Here is a 19459-nt window from a genome sequence, read left to right as displayed (position 1 = left end):
TTGTGCCTATATTCTGGTAGGAAATAATATGTCTTACTTTTCTTTTAGCTACCCACAATACCTAGCATAGTGCCCAAACAAAGTAAGAACTTAATAAATATGTGGTGCGCCATATAATTATTCCTCTTTTCTCTCCTAGATCTATTGCCGGGCTCTGAATTCAATGGGTCAAGATTTAGAGAGGCCTCTTGAGCTCAGAGTCAGGGTTTTGGATATAAATGACAACCCTCCAGTATTTTCTATGTCTACTTTTGTAGGACAAATAGAAGAAAATTCTAATGCAAGTAAGTTATCTATTTTATTACGGAAACAAGAGTATATTGGCTTCCAGATCATTGTTAACAGCCAGGCAACTAGAGGCTAAACTATGTCAAGGTACCACATCACCAACGTAAGAGATGAGTACAGAAAAACATGCAGAACAGAAAGGCGTGACGAAGTCTCCATAATGACTTTCCCTTCCACTATGGAAGCAGCTCCAATCTGTCATACACAAGGAGCAACTCCAGTGTAACAAGGAGGATTTTCTTATGTAACCCACACAGCAGCTCTGGAGTAGATTCCTAAGGAGAAATTCCAAAAGTGCTTTGCACATTGGTGGCAGGGGCACTGGGCATTTAGCCTCCCAGCCTGACTGCTGTGAAGGGCAATCTCATCCATTTCTATTCATACCGTTTTTTTTTTTTCTTCCAATTTTAACTACTTTAACGTCACTCATAAAAATCACTTGCAGGCAATCTACTTTGTGGCCATAGTCTTTAAGAGCTTTTGGTGACAGCAAATAAATGCAAAATAAGCATTGCTTCCCCTTCTTATATATGATTTGATAAATACAGGTTTTGTTTGCTTTTTTACTCAAGTCATTGGTTTTGTGTATTTGAAATGCATTACAAAGCTAATCCTGTTTGGCCCACCATGCATATATAAAGCTGATTGTCTCAAGTGATGCTAGCTGAGGGGCGCCAGAAAACCTATAAACTAGAGAGAGCATTTGCTTGCAACAGCTTTGACAACCTTAAGGTATAGTGGTCTCCTCATGGATTATTGTAAATGGCAACGTTTTAACTGCCAAATATTCAGCCACTTGGGAGGGACAGAATATTAACCGTTTAGCACACCACTGAAGATTATCCTAAATATATTAAAAACAGCAGAGATGATTTCTCATATGAATTCAAAACATCAACTTACCATAGTTCCTTTTAACCTTTAAGTGGTATAATTTCTTAAAAATTAAAAAAATCCTTACATTTTACTTCTCTTCATTAAAATAGTATGTCTACACTCTAAACTTTTAAAAATACCATTCTAAAATTGTTTGTTGTAAAACTTCACACAATATGGAAATAAAAATGGAATAGAAATCTGTTCTTTGTTTTCTCTAGTACCATTCTTCAGAGGCAAGCACTGTCATTAGTTATTTAGGTACATATGTTTTATAATTATATAAAGATATATAAACATGTTTTTGGAAACAGATGGAACCACATTTTACTTACTAATCCCTAATGTGAATCTTTATTTAAATCTATTTTGGACATATTTCCACATTAGGAAATAGGGATGTCTTCATTCCTTGTAACAGTTGCATCAGATTTCATTGTATGAACATATCATAATTAATTAATGAATTGCCTAGTGAAAACATTTAAAAAATAATACTGAGATGAACATACATATATACACAGATTGAGAAAGGAGACAGAGGGAGAGATAGGAGATACTCTGGGGCATTTGTGTCTATAGACGGGACAATTGTGCTTGAAAGAGTTCGAGTGTAGAGAAGAATTCTGGTTTATGAACACTGGCAGCTTTTCACATTCTTCAGTGTCCTTCATCAAAACTGCTTAAAAGATTAACAGGAAAGATCAGGGAAAGGACAAAGCACATAGTTAAACACGCATCTCTTTAAGTCCACTAGTTACTTAGCACTTCACGAGGAGCCACGCAAAACAGAACAATAATATATATTTACTGAGTGTGTGTTATTCAATAGGAACTTTATATAATTTTCTCTCATTAAGCTATTTAATTTTCTATGCATTCAATGAGGATGGTACTATTATCATTCCCATTTATAGAAGGGGAAACTTAGATCAAGATCACATGGCTAGAAAGTGCTCAAGTTGGTCTGGCCTTAATATCATTTGGTTTCACCACAGGAGCCTTTAAAAAACAAAAAAGAATTATACTAGAATAAGAAATGCAAAGCCAGAATAAAACATTTCTTTGTTACCTAACTACTAGTAATGTCTAGGTTCCTAGTAAAACGTGACCTTTTTGTCAAATCAAAGGTCTAGAAAGGAGCTAAGCTATTGATATGTTGAAAAAGTAGAAAGGGAAAATGGTAGAGTGCATGTTATATGGACCAACTAAACCTAACACCTTGTTGGAAAAGCAATACACTATACTATAATGAAAATGCAAACTGTCAAGTTACAATCAATTTTCCCTGATTTCTAGATACGCTGGTGATGAGACTCAATGCTACCGATGCGGATGAACCAAATAATTTGAACTCAAAAATAGCTTTCAAGATCATAAGACAGGAGCCTTCTGATTCACCAATGTTTATTATCAACAGAAATACTGGAGAAATTCGGACAATGAATAATTTCCTAGACAGAGAGGTAATTTCTTTTTCTTTGAATGGGTTGTCAGTCTCAAAGGAATTAATTCTGCATGCAAGAGTACCTAAGAAAGAAAAAGAAAATAATATTTTTAAATTTTAATTACATAAAATTTTCACCTACGGGAATGACACAAGAAATCTCTTTAAAATGAAAAAATGGGAATTCCTCAAATACATTTTATGCTGTCATTTTTCATTTAATTTTACTTAGGATTTGCCTCAATTTAAGAACACTATATTTTGAGAATACATAAAAATATACATAAGATAGAGGCAAAAGCTCCATTTTGTTTTTTTTTAAAAGAGTGTTCCATAATGAAATAAATTTAAGAAACAATTGTTATCATGTCCCCCATCTTGGCAAGTCACTACGCATGTGAACACAGTAGAAGGTCCAAGAATTTTTACACACTAAGAAACTTGTTTTTCTTTCTTTAACCCAGCATATCCTAAGCACATTTGACGACAGAACTCTTTTTCCTTCCTATGTCATGCCTACTGACAGTCCACTGATTACTTTGGGAAATAATAATGGTCAGAAATGATGGACAGGAATTAAGTAACATCCAGACCAATCTTTTCACTTGCAAATAAGAAAATAAGTAGTGATTGTTACCAAATTAGAATCAGCATTACATAGTTTCTATCATGCCATGTGGTCTCCTAATTTAATTTAAAATATCCACTTTTTCATTATTTTTTAAATATTGATAGAATATAGCTCACCTGCATGAATTCGAGGGATATAAATGAATACGATACGCAATTAAATTTTATTTTAATTACTATAGTTATTTTAAAATGATAATCTCCCTGCTAATGACTCCTACTTTAGGATAAATCAGATTATTTTTACGCTTTTTAAATGCCATCAGTTTCTAGGTTACCTAAATCTCCTTTTTCACTTGTTTGAAAATTGCTATCAGAAGAAATTGACTATTTAGCTTTTCTCTCTTAAACTTTCTTAAAGAGCCAGTGGGATTATTAAAAGGGTTTTAGTGGCTCTAAAAAGTAAAGGAACTCTGCGGTCACTGGGAAACCACTGGAGCAAATATTCTTAAGCTGGCGTCCATGGAGAGACCTCAAGATGTCTCTATGAATCCCTAACATTATACCCACAATTCTGAATGAGTATGTATATGCACATGTGTGTGGGAAAGGCTCTGTAGCTTTTACCAGCTTCTAAAAGTTTAAGCACCATTGAGTAGACTCAAGAACAGATACATCAGCAGTAATTCCACCGCCACAACCTGCCACCCCCCAAAATGCAAACTATTTGCTATCTTTTTATTCTTCTTGCATACTCAGGGGCTGCTCATTTAGAGCATGGAATTTTCATGCCATAAATCCTTGGTAAACATTAATCTTGCTCCTCCTGATCATTGTGGTCCACTTCTCCGTTTACAAATTTTTTCAACCCTTGGACATATAATAAGGAATGAGCCCTTTAAAAGATGTTGCTTCTTTGAAATGATGCTGGATAAGCATTGTCGAGGATGCAAGTGGCGACTTCCATACTGATTCATGTGAGATTTGCGGATTTTCAATATTCTGTGTGACCCCATCTCCATCATAGATTTCTGTAAATGTTGAGCCAGCATTTTAAAAGAACCTTGTGTGAGACAGAATAAGGACTGTCATCATCAACTGTGATATTGTTTGTAATGTGAATTTTTAGCAATACAGCCAGTATTCTCTTGCTGTAAGAGGCTCAGACCGAGATGGCGGGGCAGATGGAATGGCAGCAGAGTGTGAATGCAGCATTAAAATCCTCGATGTCAATGATAACATCCCTTACATGGAACAGTCTACAGTAAGTACTTGTCCCTGAAATTAATAACTTTAAACTCACTACACCCTAAAATTTGGTCTAACAATCCTATTCACAGATATACATGTTATCTTTAGTCACATACAACCCAAATGTAGACACGTACATTGTCTTGTGTTTGTTTATATAATAGAATAAAAACAAATTTGAACAATGAAAAGTGAGACTATAAACAGAGATCCCTTTTCTAAATAATGACTGTAAACATTCTAGTATAAGTCTAGCATAGTTCTCTCCGTCACATGATTTGTGTTAACATTTTCTACTTCTTTTTTCAGTATGCCATCGAAATCAAAGAAAATACTCTCAATTCAGATTTGCTCCAGATTAGAGTAATTGATCTGGATGAGGAGTACTCAGCTAACTGGATGGCAGTCATTTTCTTTATCTCTGGAAATGAGGGAGGTTGGTTTGACATAGAAATGAATGAAAGAACAAATGTAGGAATTTTAAAGGTTGTTAAGGTATGATATAATTATCCTAAATATTTTGTTTTCTTGGTCTTTTTCAAAATGTTAATCTTAAAATGATGCTAAGATTTCACAAACTTGAGTGGGTAAAGAGTAAAAAGTACTGTGTTTTAAAATGATATATGAAATAGGGCTGTTTTATAAGGAGTTTTTCTACTTGTATCATTTCATGAAAATAGGCATTGTACTGTAACTTGAAACTCTTTTCTATCAATACAGTACTCTCTCACAGATCATATAAATTCAAAGCATTTTTAAACATGAATCTTATTTTACACCTACAACAAAGTAGGACTAATGCATAAGGTTTTGTTTTAGATGTTTGAAGAATATTTTTTAAAGATTTAATGTGGCCTTCAAAAAAAATGTGTCCAGGGGCCGGCCTCATGGCCGAGTGGTTAAGTTCACGCACTCCACTTCAGCAGCCAAGGGTTTTGCCGATTCACATCCTGGGCACGGACATGGCACCACTCATTAGGCCATGCTGAGGTGGTATCACACATGCCACAACTAGAAGGACCCACAACTAAAATATAGAACTATGTACTGGGGGGATTTGGGGAGAAAAAGCAAAAAAAAAAAAAAAACACTGGTAACAGTTGTTAGCTCAGGCACCAATCTTCAAAAAACAAAAAATGTCCATGTCAAAATTGTATGTCAATTATTTGCAGTAAGAATATCCATCATGTAAATTAAAAATTGCTTATCCCACCAATGTGGTGGGGTTTTTTTTGGTGAGGAAGATTGGCCATGAGCTAACATTTCTTGCCAATTTTCCTCTTTTTGCTTGAGGAAGATTGCCCCTGAACTAAAACCTGTGCCAATTCTCCTCTATTTCGTATGTGGGACACTGCCACAGCATGGCTTGATGAGTGGTGTATAGGTCTGTGCCAGGGATCTGAACCTGCAAACCCCAGGCCACTGAAGCAGAGTGTGCAAACCTAACTATGCAACCAGGCCAGCCCTTCCAATGTGTTTTTATAAAATTAAAATTAAATTACTGCAATTTTAGGATTATCACATTCTCATCTCACTGTGGCTGCTGACCAAGGCTTACTACAAACATAAATATACCAGAGATTTGGTCCAAGTCAGCAGAGTTCTCCTATGTCCCCCCCCAACATTAATGATCCACCACATTTACCTGCAGTAGAATTTCCTCTGAGACGTGAGAAGAAAAATGTCTGACTTTTAGGGAAGCCAATAGTGAAGGTTTCACCCTGTGCTACAAGACTTGTCAAGTCTATTTTTTAAATCTTCAATAGCTGTGCATGTGGACTGTGTGTGATGCATGCAATGTGTTTTCTTCATGGTAAAATGTAATCCCTTTTTAACTATTTCTTTCCTTCAGAACAGCCTTAGGAAATAGAATCTTAAGGAATTCTTTCCCCATAGGAATGTGTGTCTTCATAAAGTGTCTTCAAAAAGTGTCACCATGCCTATAGCTTCCATTTACTGAGGCAGTGTGTGAACGCTATAGTTTATTCCTCACAGCATCCCTGCACATTAGGTTATATGCTCATATGGCAAATAAATACACTGAGGTTCAGAGAGAGTATGTAATCTGCTCAAGTTCTCATAGCTAGTTAAGTGTACAGCTAACATTCAAACCTAGATTTCTCTAGCTATTAAGTTCATCTTCTTTCCATTATCCTATCTAGGATTCCATGCTGGGAAAACTGAGTCCTAATATATTTCACCTCAAATTACTATATTACTTTAGAAAATTAGTCTGTCTGTTCTCAACATCTCTATCTGTAAATGAGAACGATGTTGATTTTTCTCCCAGATGTGACATCATATATCATTCCTTTGTTGTGATTATATATATGTAATGTATGTGTGTATGTGTGTGTAATGTATAGCATCCATGATTTTATAGTCAGTCTTGGAACTGCAAATAAAGATAATATTAGAGCAAAGATTGGAAATTTTAGCTAAGTGGAGAGTTCAGTGGGTGAATCAATGGTCATCTAAATTACTCTCATGTGAAAATTTAGAAAAATACATTTGGTACTTACAGGCATAACACATAGTTGTTCGTGGATTTTATGAGTAGTGGATATTGACACCATCTTTCATAATGAAAATGACTACTTTATTTTTTAATATAAAATAATTTCTTTCCAGAGTATGTAGAAGAAAATAAGGATTTCTTTTTATTATTTATATACTGCGTTCTATTACCTAACTTATTGAAAGAAGTCACATTTACAGAAGTAAAATTTCTTTTAAACAGTTCTTTATGGATAAAATCAGTCAAAGGATTGAATCTGAGATGTATTCGGCCCATGCTTTGTAATATATAGAGCTATTTTCTGAGAAACATAAAATGATAGAAGTTAACATAAACTGTCTTTGTACCACAAAATGCATGGATTTGACAAACTATATTAAGTTTTTAATTTATTTGGTGGACAATTAGAACTCATGTCATACATTTTCAACTATTTCAATGAAGGATCTAGGACAATTGGATTTTTTTCCTACTATATTTTCATGTGTTTGTATTGAATTAAAGATAAAGAAAGTAAGAACAGATTGTGTATTTATATGTATTTATATTTAATTAAAGAAAGCAGGAATTTTTTTGCCTATTATCAAAGAATTTCTCTTTCTTCTGGAATGTTTTTCTTCTTATAGTAAAACTCTTTTACTGTGTATTTTCTAGCCCCTAGATTATGAAGATGTAAAGAATCTGCAACTTAGTATTGGTGTTAGAAATAAAGCTGAATTTCATCATTCAGTTATGTCTCAATATAAACTCACAGCAACTGCGATCTCCGTGACTGTGTTAAATGTAGTGGAAGGCTCGGTGTTCCGTCCAGGTTCAAAGACATATGTAGTAACTAGTGATATGGGACAAAATTATAAAGTGGGAGACTTTATAGCTACTGATCTGGACACAGGTCTAGCTTCAACAACTGTTAGGTAAGACTGACATTTTCCAACTAATTTTCACCACATATTGAACTTAAGTTCGATTTTCTTTTTAGAAATTTTAAGTATCTGAGTTAAAACATTTTTCATTAATTTTGAAACCATTTATTCAATCATAATAAGTGCCAACTACTGAAGTGTTACTTAATTTAGAGTGTTTAACTTAAGAAAACACAAAAATTTGTACAAAATGTAAGATGTAAAAACGTAAAGACGTAAAATGTGAAGATATTGTATCTTGAAAGTTTGACTCGCCTATGTTTACATATTTTGTTGACCAATCATTAGCTGATTCCAATAAATCATGGTTATTCCTCTTGGAAGATTTTATGGACTGATTTTCCCACTGAAAATTTGCCCAGACTGAAATCAATTAGATATAGTCGGTTCATTTCAGTTACTTTCTTCACTTGAATCATCTCTTAGTATGGGTCAATAATAACTTTGATATAAAAAATTAGTTAAACTAAAGAAAAAGTATGCTATGTAATTTTTCTACTTGATCATGAAAAATCTGTGTATATATGTGCACATGTATTTTTCACATGTGCTTGTGATCAAGAATAACAGAAGGGGAAGACCTCACAAATGAGCTTTAAAAGTTCTTTCTCTGTATTCTCCTCACATCATGTATTTCTGTGATAGCTCTTATCACACTGTACCACCATTGCTGATAAACTGTCTTGTACCCCACAGATGTGAGTTCACCAAGGGCAGATAACCCCCCAGCCTAACCCTGTCTCCTCTCAGAAGTTCCATTTCCCTAGGTTTATCACGGTGCCTGAGACAGAGCTATCTAACCAGTGCTTGTTTAACAAATATGTAAATGAGAAGAAAACATCAAAGTCACAGATGAGGAGAGAAAGAGAATAGAATAGGATAGAGGCACGAGGCAAAGACATGGTTTGGAATTCAAAAGAAGTCCTGTAAAGTCATCGTGTACATTGCGCATATGGGAAAGGGGTGTGGAAATAGGGAGGGGATGAAGGCTAAGCTGACCAAGGAGAAGCAACTTCTTTGGTAAGAGAATAGTTTAGAATGAGGAGCAGCCCAGGGAGTCCTGAGATCTGGGTGTTCCAGGATAGTTTTGATGCTACCAAAATCAAATAAAAAATGAGGCTGCAAGCATCGAGGATTATTCTGACATCCATGTGGGCATAAGAGACATTCCACCAGAAGTGGCTGCTCAGTAATTCCTTTTTTCTTCAATTTAAATCTTTGTCTATTTTAGAATGTCCTCAAACAGCTGGGACAACCCTGAAAAAAATAAAGTCTCTAATAATTGTTAATTATATCCAGGGGTTATAGCTACTGATTGGAAACATACATTTTATAATTAAAATCTCTCTCTCTATCTCTTTGTTTTTAGATAGCTAACATTAATTGGTACTGTTTTCTTTCAAACACAGATATGTAATGGGAACTAATCCAGCTGACTTGCTTGCTGTTAACTCAGAAACGGGCATAATTACTTTGAAAAATAAAGTTACCAGGGAGCAATATGACATGCTGAATGGAAAATACCAAGGAACAATTCTTTCTATAGATGGTAAGAAATCAATTTAACTTTGTCCCTTCTAGAGGAAGTTACATATTCACTCTGAAATTAAAATTTTAATTACTGTATTTTGAAGTGACCCTTTTTTCCAACAAAAGTTAACATACTGGGCATTATAGAATCAAATCTTTAATAATATTAGAGACGGTATAATTTAGTGGATAAGACCGTGAGCTCTGGAGGGAGACGGGGTTGGTATCTTACACCATGACTTACTAGCTATAGGATTTTAGAGAAGTTATTTAACTCATTCATCCCTCAGTCTCCTCTTCTGTACAATAACAAAATGGATTTAAAAGTATTTAATGAGTTCTTACATGTAAAGCACTTAAGAGAGTGTTGACATTCAATAAATGTTAGTTCTTATTAACGTCAGTAATTGAAATTTTTAAATTGCATTTTAAAATAATTTTCAAATAGGCTAGAAGCCAAGCTAACTTAACTTTACCTAATCTTGGGAAAGTTGATGGACAACTTCGTGTAAACAGTTTGGAGGTGGCATGCTTACATTACTTTTCACAACCAACAAAATTCAACAGGCTGGTCACCGAAGGAGCAACGTTTCTCAAGGCTAATTCTACTGAGCAATATTTGCTATTTCAATTCCTCTTCCTCCCTCCTATCTTCTTCTCTCCCTGTTTTTTTCTCCCTCTCTTTTCCCTCTTTCAGCTGTCCTAAAAAGGGGTTGACAATTTCTATTTGCATAATAAATTAAAAAGAAATAAAATAGTACTTTTTAAAGTCATTCAACTATTCAGAATTTTTACCAAATTATACTGCTCTTTTCCACAATCAGTCAAAATAAATGTCGGTTTTAAACTATATATTATAAATAGAAATGCTGATTCCATTCACAGATAAAGCTTGTTTTGATTCAGTGCTGAAATTATCTTAAGCAACTGCCAGTTTACTACTTTTCTTATATCCAACATCCAACAATTGCATACGTGAAGGGAAAACTAGAACTTTTGCTTCCAAAACTGTTAGGCTCATAGGAAATAGAGAGCATTTCTTTTGTCATCAAAAAATGCAACCTTCTGGGGGATAAATATTACATGCAATGATAATGATAAAAATAGCAACAAAAACGATAACAATAGAATCAGCATAGCTGAGCTCAGAGGGCATGGGCTTTGCTATCAGATACACTGGATTTAAGCTTGTCTCTGTTACGTACTTCCAGGGCTGTCTTTATTCATTTATTCAGAAACTATACATCGAATCCTAACCAAATACCGGCCATTGCGACAGGTTCTCGGGTTACATCAATGGGCAAAGTCTGACAACACAGCTCATGTTTATCTAACAGAGATAATGACAATAATTTCAAACACAATCATTCCTGTATTTTTATTCAACTCCAATAATCTTAAGAAAAAGTCCTAAATATAAAAGGCTGAATGCACAGAGATATTAATTATAACATTATCGATAATAATTAAATATTGAAAGCAAGATCAATAATAGGTAACTGGGTAGGTAAGCCATGGTCCACTTGATATGAAATTATGTAGCCATCAGAAACTATTTTAATGAAAAATTTATTTAAACATGGAAGAATTCTTACAATGCAAAGTAAAAATACAAAATAGGAGTCATATGATCTATCAATGTAACAAAAATAATTAGCAAATTTTAAGCATTATAATTAAGACCAAAAGATAATACAACAACATATCAACAGCAGTTGTCCTTGGGTAGCACTATGTGGGTCTGTTTTTGTCTTTGTTTTTGTTTTGCTTCTTTATATAATTCTATACTCTTCAAATTATATATAATATCCAACTGTTTATAATGTAAAGAAATAATCCAATAAATAGTGTTACTAGTAATGATAATAAAGTTGACTGTAATAATGATTCAAAAAGTTCTTGAGAAAATTGTATGCTATGACACACGGAAAGTGTCTTGGTGGGCACATAAATATTGTTACTTCTCTTCCCTTGCAGCTGGGCAAAACACATTTAGCTTTAGATTATCTGAGTTTACAGACAGGAGTAGTGTAATGTGAACACAATTTGAAAAGTAAATCACATTTTCTTTAAAAATAAAGATACACTATAATGATTTTTGCAGTAAACTTAACCTCATAGATATGGGTTGCAGAATATTTAAAAGATTAACTGTTTAAAATATTAAAAACAATCTACATGGCTCAAAGCATTTAAGGTAGCAAAAAAAGGGCTGGGGGATGGGGACGATGGGGAGATGTTGATCGAAAAGCACAAACTTCTAGTTATAAGATGACTAAGTTCTGTGGCTCCAATGCACAGCAATGTGATTATAGATAACCAAATACAAGGAGCTTCTATTAAATTTAAATAGTATGCGGAATATGCTGACTTTATTTGTCTGAGGTAAATAACCACAGTACATGTTTTTAATACTGGCCTGAGCAACTTTTCTCTTTTAAAAGTATCTTCTTTATCACCTCTCACAAATACTATTTTTTTGGCTACATTGTTATAGAAGACATAATTATTTGATAGCTTTTAATGGGCCAATTATGTTGCAAGATAAGGACACAAATATAGATTCAGATCTATTTCTTACTCAACTTTATTAAGATATAATAAGTACATCCTTTTTAGGTGTACAGCTTGATGAGTTTTGACAGATGTATACATCTGTATATACACTGCCACAAACAAGATCTAGAACATATTCATCACTGCAAAGAGTGCCCCTGCTGGTCTAAATGTAGATGTATTTCGATGTACTACCTTTTGTATCAAATGTACTCAAAATCAGTCTACTCTTTTGAAATACTAGCTGGTTGGTTGGTTGGTTGGTTGGTTGGTTGGTTGGTTAAATGAAATAAACAGCAAGCATGAAGCAATGAAGTTGAAACAAATAGCAAAAGCCCCTACCTCTGCTTTTAGTTAACAAACACAATAACTTATTGAAATTTTGAAGGACCAGAGGAAAACAAATTTGAAATAGCTGCTTGTGAAACAAAAATGCTTCACTTTCTTATTGATATGAAGATTTCCCCCCACCTCCGATAGCACCAATTCTCTCTCCTATGAGTTATGGGAACTGTTGGCTGTGAGTTTGGGGGTATGTTGCTTTATCCCCAGATTTTTGTAGAAGTGACTTCCCAACCTGCTCAACATCTGTTCATTTTGTCAGTGTGTAAAAGGGAAAGAATAAATAAGAAACAAAGATGACAGACAGTAAAACAACAAACAAAATCTAGCTCTAACATATGGAGAAGATTGCAAAAAATAGTCTAGAAATGTCCCCACTATGGTTTATAACACACCACTGGCCAATCCACAATGTGGCATTTACTGTTTATGCTTCTCAACACATGAGACGGTTTTTCAGGAGCACTAATATTCATAATGGTTTGATCTAAAAATTGAGTCACAGACAAAGGATGATTTCGGGAGTTACCGAATTGATGGGAATAAAGACACTGAAATAAGTATTGATGAAAAAAGAAAATAGTTTTGTATTGTCCAACAACCATTACAAATGTATAAAATATTTCTTCCATTTTGAACCTTGTTACAGATGCTCTTCAAAGAACTTGTACTGGTACAATCATTATTGACCTTCAGGGTAATGGCTGGGAAGTTGGTGGACCTGGTACACCAGGGGGTGGACGTGATACCGGTACCAGCACAGAGGAGACCCCTGGTCCTGACATTGTTATCAATACAGAAACCCCTGGCAATGGCCCAAATACTTTAGTTGGAGGGCCCGATAGTTTTCCAGATCGAGGACTACTCTCAGATAATGTACATTTTGGTCCTGCTGGCATTGGACTACTCATCATGGGATTCTTGATCCTGGGACGTAAGTACTTTAACAGTCCTATTTATATGTGCCCCTAACATACTGTGGGGAGAAGATAAGTTTTCTGATCTTTTGATAAAATATATTTTACAAATTCTTATTTTGTGTAATTATCATGAAATTTCTATGTTTGGTACTGATTTAAAAACAGTTAACTGCTTAACTCCTTATAGTGCAGTGGAGGATAAAAACTCTTTTGCATTCTGTCTCAAGGTAATGGGAAAGTATCATAACAGGTAGGTTCAAATTGATATTTGAGTGAAGAAGATAATCAGAAACAACTGACTGAAACAATCAGAAAAGGCAAATAGAGAAAGTAAACTCTGAGTTGGATGTTAACAGATGAATAGGAGCTGGCCTGATGGACAAGAAAAGGGGAATGCTCCAAGGAGAAAAAAATCTATGTGCAAAACCTCAAAAGAATGAGTGCAAGTTACTGAAATAAAGGACCCCAATGTGGGAGAAATAAAGGATACACACGACTGCATCGTGAGAGCTGAGACTGGAAAGACAGACAGGGGCTAGACCTTGAAGGAATTTTGTGCTGTGCTAAGGCTACAAAGCCTAACAAAAGGAGAGTCAAATAGACGAAGACTTACACTCCAGCTTCTAAATTTAGTGGTCTGAGCATGTCAAAGGTTACCTAACTTTTCTGAGCTTCGCTTTTGTCATCTGCGAAATAATAAGACTTACCTCACAACATTGCTTTGATGTTGGAAAAGTAGTACCACACGTGGAATACTTAGAGATAGACCACATTCTATGGTCATTACAGTAGACCTAGTCAAAGATCTAGCCAGGAGCATATAACAACCAATGGATTCTCCAGGTGGTCCTTAACATTGCCTTTGATGATGACAGAAATTAGTGTGGAGATGAGCTAGATGCTGCAGGCTCTGAGGAATAAGGGGAGCTCTGAAATAAGCAGCTTGAAATCTGCACATTATAATGAAATTAATGTAAGCACTGCCATATTCAAGTATAGAATCATAAAATCTTAGTGTCAGAAGATACTTCAGATATTATTTAATTAAAACATATACACATAAAATATGAAATCAGAGCACTTGCATATGAGATACTTTTTCTACCTTCATTTCTCTTAATACACAAACAACCATAAAATGGATAATTCTCACTATATTTATTAGTAAATTGGATTTTCTCTGATTTTAAATAACTTTCACCCTTTTGAACTTTTTGATGAAAACTGAATTCATCTAAACCACAAAGAGTTTGGACATGCTGATAACACAACTTAAAGTTGAGGCTCTTTTTCCATAATTTAAAATATGTTTCAAAAAACAAGAAATTTCTATATTAAGTAATACGATTGCACTCTTATTGGCTCATAATAAATTGAAATAATGGCCATGTTAAGTTCCATGAAAAGGAGAAACAAGGCTAAAAAAAGAAAGCATTCTCATCAAAATGAACCAAAGCAAGAAAAAAGCTAGCAGATTTGCAGAATATAACATAAAATATCTATGAGAAGAGATAATTCCCTAATTTCACTTCTTTGAATTATCAATCAACATTTCAAAACTTTAAAATTTAATACTTTATAAAGGTCACTTAATTACCCTGGTGCTGATTATCTCTACCACCAGGAATATAGGCTATCACTATGAGTTTGTTTTTTATATTGGTGACTACCTTTGAGTAGTGTAATTAATAAAAGATTTAAAAATTGTACATGGGCTTTAGAGTCAAATTCCTCTAGAGTCAAAGCTATCTCTAAGCCTAGCATATATTCAAGAAAGCAAAACACACGGGATTCTTTTCCTGCTTGCTTTCTTTCCTCTCTCTGCTATTACTATCCATACTATATTTCTTCCTCCATACCTTGCTTTCTTCTTTCTTTCCTTCCTTCCTCGCACTTTTCATTTACATCTTCTTTCCTTCATTCATCCATTCATTCCAAATCATTTATCAAGATCATATTATCTAAAAGTCTCTGTGCTAGAAACTTATATAGATAAATAAGAAAAATCCAATTGATTAACAGAAAAAGACATTGTTAAGCAGTGTAACGTTCTCTATTTGTGCACGAGTAATTTCAAGAAAAGATATCCATGTAGGGGAAAATAATAGCCTCATAGAGAACAATAGCTTGAAACATGAATAAGATTCTACTGTTGAAATAAAAAAGGCAGGCATGCGTGAAAGGAGAAAAATAAATAAAGTCATGGAGGAGGGAACACAAAGAATGAAACATTGCCTCCCTCTCTAGCTTTCCTTCTTCTCTCCTTTGCCATTTTCCTGAGCAATGATATGGAAAAGACTCATCTGTTTTAATGGTGCAATGCTATTTGTAATTTGAATACTATATAACAAATTAAAATTGATTGCAATCTAGTATCCTGGAGCTCACACTGATTTTGGTATCTTAGCATTATTCAGTTTGTTTTCTGAAACTTTCATCGTATTTTTGGACTCAAATGGAGTTATATTAAGGATTCAAGTTTAATCATAAAAATGCACGTTGTTTTGTTGCAATACGGCCCCACTTCTAATTCCAATATTCCTATCCTTTCACCATCAGTGGTCCCATTTTTGTTGTTGTGTTGCGATTATGGAGGTGCCTCTGGTGGTAGAGCCGGCTTTGAGCCTGTTCCCGAATGTACAGATGGAGCAATTCATTCATGGGCAGTAGAAGGACCACAGCCTAAACCCGGGGTAAGTGCTAATCTGTGAGAAATGGCCTTTGGTTGTCACCTAAATTCGGGCCTAGGCACACAAACCAAGATGCCTGCGATCACTCACCACCTATGCTGTTCTTTGTTCTGGGGTAGCCGATGGGGAACATGAACAGACATCAAAGGTACATCCAAATCAGACGGAAGCAACCACGGGAGGCTTTCTGAATGAGGGTCAGGTTTTAGATGAATTTCAAAAGTTTCCTAAATAGTATTCTTTTAGAAAATCTGAGGCAATTTGTGAACAAACCCAACGTATAACTATAGAAAGAAAAGAGTCATTACAAGTGGGAAAATGTTGTTCCCTGTCTTGTAGGATTTCGCCACTGTCTGTGTACCACAAATACCACCCGATAATGCAAATCTAATTGAATACATTGACACCTCAGGTAAGAAAAAATTATTTTTTTTATTTTAACAGCTCGATGACTAGGAAGGAACTCTGTTCTCTGTCTTTGCATGCCTTACTATTTCTCAATTATCTTACATGTCTCTAAAATTGTTTCCATCATTCCTTTTTAAATGATTAATTTGAAAATTAAATGGTAAGGGAAAACATACAGTAATCATTATTCTGATATGTTGTACTTTTTTAAATCTTCCTCAATCATCAGAGAGCACTTACGAGATGACCTGGTTTAGGACTTCTATAAACAGGAGAGAAGAACTGAATTGTAACCACAAGTCAATTTTGGTCGAGGTTTTTTGTCTAGTAGAGCAAATGTTATTTACCAAAAAATTACTAGTTAGAATTAAAGTACAACTCTATTAAAATAGATCTGTGCTCATTTATTGAGGCTAGAATCTACCTCCACAATTCATTAATAATTCAAAATGACTCTAATAAAAAAGAACAATTTTAAAAACTCATATTTTGGGAATAGTTGTACCATTTTGCCTTTTTTCAAGGTAAATATTCTTGACTCTCTTATTTTTCAGTGTCTTTTTTTCAAATTTGCAATCATGACTTTTCTACTTGAACTCTTTAAAATAGAAGAGGCATAGGAATGTTTGTAATTTGTGGACCCAAACTGGACCTTATTCAAAAGACTGACATGCTAGTCTTTAAACCTATTTCTTCCCCTGATGAATCCAGTTTTGTTACCAATATACCCCCACCTCAATAGCAGAAACTCACTGTTGACTCTTACCTCTCCCGATTCATTGACATCCAATCAGTTCTAAGACTTCTCAAATCCTCAAACCCATCCGGATTTGTTTATGTATTTATTCCCTCAGTATGTCTACAGATCTTTGCCCAAACCTTGAACAAAGCACAATGAGAGGCACCAGAGTAACAGAAGTATGAATAACATACTGTCCTTAAGCTCAAGATCTTTAAAATATTGAAGCCATAGGATACCTATCCCACTGTCAACACTTTCTCTGTCTGTGGCACTTCCATAGTCTGGGCCATCATTTCATCTCACCCACCTCGAAGACTGTAAGAGGCTTCTACTCATCCCTCACATCCAAGTGCAAAGCCAAGATTCTCCATGCAAACCTTTCCCCTCACCATAGCTTCGGCCTCTTCTCTGAAATCTAGCGGTTCTCAAACCTTCTTCTGGAGGCCCTGTGCTTTCTAATAATACATTGAGGTATTCTTAGGCTATTTTTTCAACTTTTAGAACTTGGGTGTTTTTCCCCAATTAGAAATCAAACTCTCTAAGTTATAGGTTTTTGTAAGCTCCATGCAGCCCTCCTATTCCAACACAACATATAGCAGTCTCCCAATAAGTAATTATTGAATTAACAAATTGATTAATAATATTATTTTGAACTCAATATCATATTTATATCTCCTTACTTTATGTATTGCCTTCATCTTATTTCTTGGCTCACAAACCGTATACTTAAATGAAGAAACCATACATTACAGTAAGTGATTAATTACCGAGAAAGTAAATTTAATTTGATCGACACTTTTAGGGGTTTACACAAATGAGTATGGTGGCAGAGAAATGCAAGACCTGGGAGGAGGAGAAAGAACAACAGGATTGGAAGTAACAGACGGAGTTAAAACACCAGGAATACCTGAGACATGTCAAGAATATTCTGGCACATTAAGAAGAAATTCTATGAGGGAAGGTAGAGAAGGAGGTCTGAATATGAATTTCATGGAAAGTTACTTCTGTCAGGTAAGGTCTCGAGCCCCATGCCTTCCTCTCCATCCTGTACCCACTGCTCTACGCCAGGCGTCCGCTACTTCCCAACGGGGCTTTGGCAGGTGTCTCCTAACCGGGTTCTCAGCCTCTAGTCTTTATGCCTGACAATCCAGATTACTGCTGAATAATATTTCTAAACCTCTGACCTAAGCACTTTACTCTGCCACTTAAAAATGGCCAATGGCTCCCAGCTCTGCTTTGCGTATGGCATGGAGTCCAAACTCAACATGGCAATTAAGGTTATTCACAAATTGACCCCTTCTGTCACATCTCCAATTATTCCTTACCACCAACCCACTTGCCAAGCGCCTCTGCCTTATTCACACCCATCTATTTCCCTCCATGTTTGCTTATGCTGTGCCCATCCCACAATGCTTTTATCCCATCATATCTCTCACAAACTCCTACCCACCTTTCAAGACCCAGTTCAAATATCACTGCCCCTCTGAAGTTTTCACTGTTAAGCATTTCATCCAAATAGGATTTATGTTTTCCTATCTGTATTTCTATAGCACTTTGTTTATACATTTTATAGAACATACTGTTACCACAATCAAGTAGAGACAGAAGTGCCTGCGGTTATACACCACACGATACTTAAGCCTGCAGGGATTTACTGTCTCTGATACATTAATGTCCTTCTACATCCTGGCCTAAAATATCTTCATTAACTCTCCTAATGGCTTAGAGGGTAGCTGCTATTTTGAAATAAAAGACTAGTAAAAGGCTTTCAAGGTGCTGGCCTGGTGGTGTAGTGGTTAAGTTTGCATGCTGTGCTTCAGCGGCCCAGGCTTCGTGGGTTTGAATCATGGGCAAGGACCTACACAGGGCTCATCAAGCCATGCTGTGGTGGCATCCCACATACAAAATAGAGGAAGATTGGCATAGATGTTACCTCAGGGCAAATCTTCCTCACCAAAAAAAAAAAAAAAAAAAAAAGCCTTTCAAATAAGCAGTAGATAATTAAAAAAAGCGCATTGCTGAAATCCACAGGAATACTTCCTATCCATGTCTCTACAAATGAATGTTATTTTCAGGAAAAGTACAATTCTGCCTCAAAACTTTTGCACTTGCAGCTCCTTCTGCCCAGAACACTATATCTGCTTTATTCCCCTGTCACTTTATTCCATCACTTTATGAGATGCCATTGTTGACCACACTGTATGAAAGAGCAACCCCCATCACACTCAGTCCCTTACCCTGCACTTCTCACCTCCTGACAAGCATGCTTTTGTGTTGTCTGTTTCATCCTACCAAAATGGAAGCCCTATGAGTGAGGGACTTTATCTGGTTTTGTTCATTACCACATTGCCAAGTCCTTAATAGAATGTCTGACAAATAATAATAACTCAATAAATAT

The 19459-nt window shown here is 35.2% G+C and overlaps 2 protein-coding genes across 6 annotated transcripts in view; one reads left to right on the top strand and one right to left on the bottom strand.

Annotated features, from left to right (window-relative positions):
* DSC1 (desmocollin 1) overlaps positions 1–19459 on the bottom strand; it is a 345309-nt gene that overhangs the window by 194810 nt on the left and 131040 nt on the right. The gene's annotated exons all lie outside the window — the stretch shown is intronic.
* The window catches only part of DSG1 (desmoglein 1), a 37477-nt gene that overhangs the window by 12490 nt on the left and 5528 nt on the right, over positions 1–19459 (top strand). Inside the window, exons 6-15 of the mRNA XM_014845355.3 lie at positions 140–284; positions 2464–2630; positions 4311–4445; positions 4742–4927; positions 7605–7864; positions 9283–9422; positions 12951–13235; positions 15781–15914; positions 16251–16323; positions 17864–18072. Coding sequence (XP_014700841.3) covers positions 140–284; positions 2464–2630; positions 4311–4445; positions 4742–4927; positions 7605–7864; positions 9283–9422; positions 12951–13235; positions 15781–15914; positions 16251–16323; positions 17864–18072 — 1734 coding nt within the window. The remainder of the gene's footprint in view (positions 1–139; positions 285–2463; positions 2631–4310; positions 4446–4741; positions 4928–7604; positions 7865–9282; positions 9423–12950; positions 13236–15780; positions 15915–16250; positions 16324–17863; positions 18073–19459) is intronic.

Source organism: Equus asinus, chromosome 7, assembly GCF_041296235.1.
Source record: "Equus asinus isolate D_3611 breed Donkey chromosome 7, EquAss-T2T_v2, whole genome shotgun sequence".
Classification (NCBI taxonomy): domain Eukaryota; kingdom Metazoa; phylum Chordata; class Mammalia; order Perissodactyla; family Equidae; genus Equus; species Equus asinus.
The sequence above is the reverse complement of the archived record's forward strand: the minus strand, read 5'-3'. Positions and strand labels throughout refer to the sequence as shown.